The 10,190-nt window shown below is 35.5% G+C and overlaps 1 protein-coding gene and 1 non-coding gene across 2 annotated transcripts in view; one reads left to right on the top strand and one right to left on the bottom strand.

Moving 5' to 3' along the window:
• DSG1 (desmoglein 1) overlaps positions 1–9,428 on the top strand; it is a 35,792-nt gene extending 26,364 nt beyond the window's left edge. The window contains exons 13-15 of the mRNA XM_033178064.1: positions 1–11; positions 1,994–2,202; positions 4,259–9,428. The exon at positions 1–11 is cut by the window's left edge and continues 59 nt beyond it. Coding sequence (XP_033033955.1) covers positions 1–11; positions 1,994–2,202; positions 4,259–5,311 — 1,273 coding nt within the window. The 3' untranslated portion in view covers positions 5,312–9,428. The remainder of the gene's footprint in view (positions 12–1,993; positions 2,203–4,258) is intronic.
• On the bottom strand, positions 1,375–1,480 carry LOC117064318. Its single transcript, XR_004429381.1, has one exon. It is a non-coding gene; the product is annotated as a U6 spliceosomal RNA (small nuclear RNA).
• Positions 9,429–10,190: the final 762 nt, after the last annotated feature.

Raw genomic sequence — 10,190 nt, 5'->3', positions numbered from 1 at the left:
TGACAACTCAGGTAAGAAAAAAAAAATTGTTTAACAACTCAAATGATTAGGAAGTCTGTTTTCTCTCTTTGCATATTGTTTTTTGATGATCTTATTTTTCTTCAAAAGTGTTTACATAATTCTTTTTTAAATGAATAATTTGTAAACTAAATGGCAAGGAAAACCCTACAGTAATTATTATTCTTATATGCTGCATTTTAAAAATTTTCCTCAACCATCAAAGAGTACTTAGAAGATGACCAAATTAGGATCTCTATATATGCAGAAGTACTGAATTGTAACCATGAGTAAGTTTTAGTCAAGATTTTTAATTTAATAGAGCAAATTTCATTAACATACATACACACACATATTTCATACACATATATACACTAATTCAAATTAAAGCACAACCCAACTAAAATAGACCTGTGCTCATTTATTGAGGCTAAAATCTTTATACACAATTAATTTAAGAATTCAAAATTGCTTTGACTTTAGTTGCTTATTATAACAACAAAAAAAATTACACCCATTTTCAGTATCATCACAAATATTATCTAAAAAATATTTGTCCAATTTTCTTTAATTCAAAGCAAGTAGATGAAACACTATCAAAATCTTTCAAAGCTCTCAGCTGAGATTGTGTGCACATGGTGGAGTTTCTTGTAGCACATGGGTAAGACTGTACAAATACAACTTGCCTTAAAACAGGAATCTAGACCAGTTCACAGGCAGAAACCAGGGAACAATCAGAATTTCACAGTAAGTGGATAACTACCACTATAATAAAAGAACAATTAAAATAACATCTCATATCTGTGAAAATAGTTGTATCACATTACTTTTCTCAAGGTAAATAATACTATTGGTTAGCTTATTTTTCTCTTAGACTTTTTAAACAGTAACCATTGTTTTCTACTTTAAACTCTAACAGGCATAGAAATGTGTATAACTTGTAGAACTGGAACTTATTCAAAGAATTGGACACAGTAATCTTTAAATCTATTTCTCCACCTGATTTGTCCATTTTCATTAACAACCCCAATGTCTTCTCACCTCAAAAGCAGAATCTCATTGTTAACTCACATTCACTAACATCAAAACAGTTCTCAAGACTTATCAAGTCATCAAATCCATCAGTATTTATCTACGCATTTGTTCCCATTAAGTCCACAAACTTTTGCACAGATTTTGAACAAAGCACATTAAGAGGCACCAAGGACAATTGAAGCATGAAAAACACACTGTTCCCAAACTCAAGATCCTTCACGTACTAAAACCAGTGGATACATATCCCACTGACCACATTCATCATTCCATAGCAGTTCCACGGTCCCAGCCATCATTTTATCTCATCTACCTCAAATATTTCTTTTTATTTTTTTTAATTTAAAAAAGATGAAACACTTGACCAATTTGTGTATCATCCTGTGCAGAGGCAATGCTAATCTTCTCTGTATAGTTCTAATTTTAGTATATGTGCTACTGAAGCAAGTACCTACCTCAAATACAGTAACAGGCTTTCACTTACTCCTCACATCCAAGTGCAAACCCAAGATTCTTCATGAAAACCTTTCTCCTCACATAGCCATGGCCTCCTTTCTGAAAGCCAGTGGTTCTCATGTCTTTTTCAGGATGTCCTGTGCTTCTGGTTACACATTGGGGCATTCTTACACTATTGTTTTAACTTTCAGAATTTGAGTATTTTTCTTCCAATTTCCTTCAGGTTGAAATCAAACTCTGTAGGGCATAGATTTTTATAAGTCCTCTGCAGCCTTCACTTCCAGCAGAGAATATAGTAATCTCTCAACAGATAATTATCAAATTAACAAATTAATAATATCATTTTGAGCTCAAGATTGTATTTATATCTCATTTCTTTATGTATCTTTTTATTTCTTTGTTCACAAATGCATACCTAAATGAAAAAATCATGTATTATAAGGCAAGTTGTTAATTTTTTAGTTTATGATAGATAAAGAAAATAAACTTAATTGATCAACACTTTTAGGAGTTTATACAAATGAGTATGGTGGCAGAGAAATGCAAGATCTGGGAGGAGGAGAGAGAATGACAGGATTTGAACTAACAGAGGGAGTTAAAACTTCAGGAATGCCTGAGATATGTCAAGAATACTCTGGAACATTAAGAAGAAATTCTATGAGGGAATGTAGAGAAGGAGGTCTGAATATGAATTTCATGGAAAGCTACTTCTGTCAGGTAAGGTCCCTAGCCACATGTCTTTCTCACCATCCATGTGCCCGCTGCTCTTCACCCCAAGCTTTCACTAATTCCTAAAGGGGCTTGGGCAAGAGTCTCCTAACTAGATTCTCAGCCTTTGTGTCCAACAATCCATGCTGTTAATTAATTATAGATCGAAAGCTCTGACCTGAGCACTTTACTCCCCAACTTAAGAACAGCCAATGGCTCTCAGCTCTCTTTTGTTCATGGCATGCAATCCAAAGTCCTTAACATGTTAATTAAGATTGCTCACAGAATGAACCCTTCCTCTCATCTCCAATTACTCCTTGCCATCAACTCCACTTGCTGAGCACCTTTGTCACAGACTTTTCATCTCCATGCGTTTGCGCATCCTGTGCTTGCATCCTGGAATGCTTGCATCCCACTATGTCTCTCACAAACTCCTACCCATCCTTCAAGACCCAGTCCAAATATCACTCTCCCTCCAAAGTTTTTACAGTTAACCCTCTCATCCAAAATAGGAGTAATGTTTTCTCATCTCTATTTCTGCAGTACTTTGTTTACACATTTATAGAACCTATCATTGCTGAAATCTGTCAGTTTATATGTTTACTACCACTTTTAGTGTCTCATCCATATGTTCTCTACATTATATTGCCAGTACATAGTTCAGCTCTAGACACAGAGTCAATAGTTAATAAGAGTGGGATCAAGAGCCATAGTCTACTTCCAAAACATTGTAAGAATGAGCTGCAGGTGGTGGGAAGAGCATGAAACCTGGAGAAGCAGCTGCAGGAGAATTAACTTTGCCATTCACAGGAAGAGATGTAATTGTCCATGGTTACACACCATGTGATACTCAACCTTCAGGAAGTTCCTGTCCCTGATACCAACTAGAAAAACATTTCTGTCCTTCTACATACTGGCCTAAAATGGTTCATTAACTAACCTAGTGGTTGGTTTAAAGAGTGGCTGATATTTTTAAATAAAATATTGGTAAAAGCCTTCAAATAGCAATAGACAGTAATGAGACTTGTTGATAACCATAGGAATACTTATTCATATATATAACAAAATATTTTATATTATATTTTAATAACATAGAAATATCTTCCTTCCACTCTCTGATCAAATATCACTTTATCAGAGACCCCTTCCTTGATTACCCTATCTAAAAGAACAACACTCATCACTTTCTTTTTCTTTACCCTGCATCTGCCACCTCCTGACCATAGGCTTCTGTATTGTCTGTCTCACTCAAACAAAATGTAAACTCTGTGAGAGAAGAACTGTACCTGGTATTGTTCATTATGCATAGCTAAGTTCCAAACACAGAGTGTCTGGCAAATAGCAAAGGCTCAATAACTTTTTTTTATATGAATGGCACAATGAGTTGGTTTCCTATAAGGTATTTCTGTTAACCTGAAAGTTTACAATCCACTATTATGAACAGCAAAGATGAAACAAAATCATATATGTCTTTGAACTTTTACTTTGAATTTAGAGAGATTATATTTTTTTAAAATGTCTTTGGTCACCTTTAATTTTGTAGAACAGACCCAGAATCAAATTTTCCTGTTGCTGTGCTGAAAAAGCCATGTTGCAATAAAACTTCACAGAATCATCATATTCACTCCATCTGAAGGAAAGAAACAAAATCCTGAGTGAACTCAACTCAACTATGAACTACCTTTTCCATTCAAAAAACAAAACAGCACATTTTTATGTCCTTCAAGTTCAGCATTTTTATATACCTCCCTCTAACTTTGTTATAAATAATTCATGTGTTTTTGTGTGTGTATGGTTTTATGTCCAAAGTACACAATTATAAATAAGTCCATCTAAGTAAATTTTTTAAATCACATTATTGGAATTATACTTAAAATAATTTTTAACTGAATTATTTCAAATAATTATAAAATGATTTTTAAAGCATCTCTAGTAGATGTTAGAATCTTGTTTTATTTCATTCCTCTTTGGAAATGCTCTGGAAGAAAAACTAATGATAAAGGCTGTTCTATTATTGCTAAATATGCATTTATAATTTCATTTTCTCTTTCTCCTATAAATTCAGAAAGCATATGCTTATGCAGATGAAGATGAAGGACGCCCATCCAATGACTGTTTGCTCATATATGACATTGAAGGGGTAGGTTCCCCTGCTGGCTCTGTGGGTTGCTGTAGCTTCATTGGAGAAGATCCGGATGACAGCTTCTTGGATACTCTGGGACCTAAATTTAAGAAGTTGGCAGACATCAGCCTAGGAAAAGAAATTGAATCATATCCAGACCCTGATCCTTTTTGGCCACCCCAAAGCACTGAACCAGTTTGCCTTCCTCAGGAAACAGAGCCCATTTTTAGTGGACACCCACCAATCTCCCCACATTTTGGCACTACCACAGTAATTTCTGAGAGCACCTATCCCTCGGGACCTGGTGTGCAGCATCCTAAGCCTATTCTCGATCCTCTGGGCTATGGTAATGTCACTGTGACCGAGTCTTACACCACCTCTGACACTCTGAAGCCCTCTGTGCACTTTCACGATAACCGACAAGCATCAAACGTGGTGGTGACAGAGAGAGTGGTCGGCCCAATTTCTGGCACTGATTTGCATGGAATGTTAGAGATGCCTGACTTACGAGATGGGTCAAATGTTATAGTGACAGAAAGGGTAATAGCACCAAGCTCTAGTCTACCTGCCTCTCTGACTATTCATCATCCTAGAGAGTCTTCAAATGTGGTAGTGACAGAAAGAGTAATCCAACCAACTTCCGGCTTAGGTAGTCTTAGTATGCACCCCGAGTTAACCAATGCCCACAATGTGATTGTGACAGAGAGGGTTGTTTCTGGTGCTGGCGTAACTGGAATTAGTGGCACCACTGGGATCAGCGGTGGCATAGGCAGCAGTGGCCTGGTTGGCACCAGCATGGATGCTGGGGGTGGGGCCCTGAGTGGAGCTGGCATAAGTGGTGGTGGCATTGGCCTGAGCAGCTTGGGAGGGACAGCCACCATTGGCCACATGAGGAGTTCCTCTGACCATCACTTTAACCAAACCATTGGGTCCGCCTCCCCTAGCACAGCTCGAAGTCGAATCACAAAGTACAGTACCGTGCAATATAGCAAGTAGTCAGGACCCCAGCTCACTTTTTCTTAGTCATTGTGGTTTAGATCCAATTCCCACCACTATAAAACTAACAACGTGATTTATAACGCACAACTTCGTGCTCAGGTCATCTAGAAGCAAGGTGAGAAATCACAATGAGAAAAATAAATGGAAACACAGCTGCTAGGGGAGAGCTCTCCTTAGCGTTCGTAAACGTTTTTCTTATATTAGGACTAAGGAACTAAAACTTGAGGCAGAGCCTTCTTTGTGCCTGAGTGGCGTGTAGTCTATCTCCAGCATGTAACTGGCCTTACCACGGCAATTGGCATAATTCTCCTTGCTCTGTTTTGCTTTTCCATATAGCTCGAGCAAAATTTAAAAAGAACTAAATATGCAATATGTGTTCATGTCTGTGGGAAAAATCTAAAATGTGTGCCAGATGCCCTCAGTTTCACAGATAACATAAATAAAAATTTTAAAAAAAAATTTTTTTAAGTTTGACTACATAGTCAAGTCCACAAACCATCAAGCACTCCTCCTTAATTATTGCACTAGATAAAATAAATTTCAAATTAGGAAGTGTTTCCTGGGAGGAAACTTCCATTAGAGAGTGACAATAGGATGAGGTTTCTTCAGGGTAAACTAGCAACGCCTGAGCCTGAATCTTAATTTGGGGTCTCAGTTAAATCTCCTGTAGAGTCGAGGATTCTTCTGATTCTAGTTTGTGTTTAGTGATAGATATAATCTTGACGAATATTGCTTACTGGTGAGGTTGAGGAATATCACACTCATCTTTCCCTTTACCACTGTGGTTTTGACTTAAGAAAGCAAAACTTCTAAGTTTACTTCTCGAATTGAAGCAAGTGAGGCCAGACATGGTTGCCATTACTGGTGGTAAATGACCTTCCAAGTAAGCAAATGGGAACTGAACTGTGTTTTCAGGTTTTGTTTTTAGTACGTGATATTCATTCATATCCAGCTCTTTATTACATAGCTCTGAAGTTAAAATGATTTACATAGGCTGAGCTGTGGACCAAAAAAAAAAAAAGCAGCAGCTTGCAGTACGCTTAAGCTTTGGGGAATTTTTTTTGTACGGGGATTTAAAAAACTGTTTTTAGAACATGTAAAATGTTTAATGGAGAAAGTTGGAAAAGAATTATTTTGTAAAGTCATACCATGCTAATTATTCACTTTTAGCACGTAAAGCAGTGGTTGCTTTAGCAAACCTGTGCTGCCCTTTTGCAGGGATCAATCAGGAACCTTTAACAGAGTTGGCAATATTGTATTGGTAAGAGTGAAATAATAATAGATAGCCTGTTCCGCTAGTTTATCTCACCCCCTAATTTTTCTCACTAGTATAAATTTTAAATTCCTGATTTGATTTCTCAATAAGATCTTGGCTTATTTATGCTCTGATTTGTAGGTAGTGTCCAAATTATACAGTATAACATATTTTTCTAGTTTCAAAATTTAATAATGTCCTATTTATGATATACCATTTCTGTGTGTTTGCTATATAGTATTACCGAATTAAAAATCTCTAAAAAGAAAGCATTCTAAGGAAAAGGTAAATTTACTATTGCATGGTTGAGAAACTTTTTCCTTTCTTAAATACAATGTTACTATAAGCTCACTAAACTGAAACTCTATATGACAAAATAAAATTAGAATAAAAAATTTGCCCTGGAGTTGTGAATTATATACAACTTTTAAAGAATTTACCCCGATTACTCAAATTTCCCAGGAAATTACAAGGCCAAAGAATATTCGACTTCCTACACTGGTCAAAAGGGGATAGGAGTGAATTATTTAACCTAGAGCTGTTTTGCTCTGTATAACAGCAGATAAGGCTAATATTTTAAAGGCCACAGTATACATCTTCTTTTAACTCATAGAATATGTAAAATTTTGCTGGCTAACACGGTGAAACCCCGTCTCTACTAAAAAATACAAAAAACTAGCCGGGCGAGGTGGTGGGAGCCTGTAGTCCCAGCTACTCGGGAGGCTGAGGCAGGAGAATGGCGTAAACCCGGGAGGTGGAGCTTGCAGTGAGCTGAGATCCGGCGACTGCACTCTAGCCTGGGCGACAGAGCGAGACTCCGTCTCAAAAAAAAAAAAAAAAAAAGAATATGTAAAATTTTGATAGTCTGTAGTATGCCAAATGCAGAGGTATAAATAAAGTCATTCAAAGGGAGTCTTTTCTTTTTCTGCCACTTAGGGGGCTACATTAAGGATGAGTAATCTTTCCAGAAATAAAGTCAAAAGGTATTTATTAAAATATACTTGAGTATGCCTGGGTCCAGGAGTTTTAAGGAATAGAAATAATTATTAATGAATTAATTAAGTAATTTATTAAAGGGAATGGTAGCTGACCACAGGAAACTTGCTAGCTGTTTTGATATGAAATATCATCACAAGCCTTTTCTTAAGACGTCTGATATCTTCCAGAGATATTTTTTAGGTTGTCTTGCAAACAACAAAATCGCTGTCTTTAATAACTGTTGCCGTTAAAATCCGATAGTTGTTAAGATCCCCCCAATTTAGTTACATTTGAACTCCTAAACACTGTTAAACGATGGAAAAACAAGAAAAAACATAGCCATATGAGTCATCTATCTTTCTTGGAAGATACTTTCTAACCAAACTTTTCTTCCAGGATTGCACATTGATGGGAAAAACAAGAACAATTGAAGTATTAGTCATCTGTCTTTCTGGGAAGATACTTTCCAACCAATTTTTTCTTCCAGGGTTGCACATTGATTAGTCCTAAATTTTAAAATTACCTTTTTAAGACATCAATGATTTTAGTAGTTATTTAAAGGCATGTCATTTTTCAATGAACAAGCTTTGGACAGAACTTCATTCTTCTTTTTAGATATTTACTCTAGATCATATATATCATGTCATAGACCAAGAAGAGATATGGAAATCATTTTATAAGTGAATACTATAATTAGGATTCAAGTTGAGTTTCAGATCAACTTGCTCTTAACAAAATGAAGAAGAGATAGTAATTTAATGCTATGTATGTATGGTTTGAAAACAAACCACAATGTTTATAAAATATCTATCTGGCTTTCTAAAGAGGGAGTCTTTAGTGGCAAAAATCAGTGCATTATAAATACTTTACCATTTAATATCAACCAAAATAACATCTCGAGCTAATTTTGATACTGAATTCCAGACACCCCCGCTACATATTATTTACTTCTAAGCGTGTTGCCTGATGTAATTCTATTTGCACTGAAAAATGAAAAGAAAAAGTGCATATTTAGGCATATTTATATATCTTCATCTAGACATCTGCTCTACATTTGTGCATAAACTTTTTAGCATCATAATTTTTATTCAAGAAAATGTTCTGACAAAATTTTAATTATATGTCTCCAAAAATTACATTTTTTACTCTAGTAAGTAGATGTTTTTAGTAATCTAGGCAATTTATTTCTGAATTTATACCAATGTTTGATTGTCATGGTACAAAACACATGACACCCTTTGGCTTTTGCTGAAGTTGAAAGGCATTCTAATCTTTACCATAAATGCCCATGGCTATTTTGGAAAGATATTTAAAACCCAAAACAAACTTTTAAAAGCATTTGCCCCATTGTCCCATGCCTATTTCATAAATTCAAACTTTTTTTTTTTTTTTTTACAATTTCTGGTATTTTTTAAGACCCATTTCCCATTGTACTAGGATACAGCAGTCCACAGTAGAGTGCTACTCTCCTTGAAATCAAATCTGTCTTCCACTTCCAGATTATTCAATTTATGTTAGGACAAATCTTGACAAGATCAACCTATTATCCATCAAATAATTTTAAAACAATGTGTAACCTTGTTTAATTGTCTACATTCTCTCCCCAGTTTAGCTGTATTTGAATTACTGAACACTTTATCATCAAACCGTACCTAGTCTAACTTATTTTTCCTTTGCTATCAGTTTTACAAGCATTTTAAAATTCTAATATTCATCTCTAGTGGTGTTTAAAACAAGGTTCTCTTATTCAAGTTTCAATATAAACATTTTTGAATTATTTGGGTGCTAGTTTCTTGCTTGGTTATCTGTTGTTGTTGTTTTTTAAAGTTGATTTGTAATTTCCAAAGAGTTATGCATACAGCAATAAAATGATTAATATGCCTCCCTTATCTTTTCTGAATTGTAAGCAAGGGGAAGGTTTTAGATGGTAAAACCAAAGTTATCAAATCTAGTTATTATTATCATCCTGTATTGGAAGAGAGATAATTCTTTTATTTTCACAACGTTAAAATACGTTTTCATCATCCATTTCCTAGCTGTCTTTTTTTTAAATGTGTACTGAGAAACCTACTCTCTGGACCACTAATTACAGATGCTAGAGCCCAGTCTTGACCAGGTGGTTAGCCCCACAAATGAGCAGATGATAAAAAGCTGCATTTTTAGTTTTTATTTGATACTTGTAGCATCTTTATACTTTTACCTTTCTTTCTTTCATACTCTGCATTTTAATTTTTGCGTACACCAGCATTTTATTTCTTTTAAAGTGACTTTTCTTTTTTGACTTTTAAATCGTACCCTTTCATCTTTACTGAGATGCATCTCCTTTTGTTCTCCAGTGCCACTTCCAGACTATTATCAACTTCATCTTGCACAAAATCTTACCTCTTTCAGACTCGTATGATCCTTTCCCTCTCTCCTCTTCATAATGTCTCCACTTTTAATGAAGCCGCCAATGTCCTGGCCTAAAGTCTTTTGTGACTTTATCAACTTCTGAAAGTGTTCATAGTAACTTAAACATCCACATGGATGAACCACCCAAGACCCGGATTCTCATTCTAAACCTCCATTTCCCCCCTCCACTCAGCTGCCATTTCCTTGTCATAACCTGGCATATTGGTACCTGGAATGCCTCAGTTTCTGCCT

Source organism: Trachypithecus francoisi, unplaced genomic scaffold (genome assembly GCF_009764315.1).
Source record: "Trachypithecus francoisi isolate TF-2019V2 unplaced genomic scaffold, Tfra_2.0 Lachesis_group19, whole genome shotgun sequence".
In the NCBI taxonomy this organism is placed as follows: domain Eukaryota; kingdom Metazoa; phylum Chordata; class Mammalia; order Primates; family Cercopithecidae; genus Trachypithecus; species Trachypithecus francoisi.
This window is presented reverse-complemented; position numbering and strand designations above follow the sequence as displayed.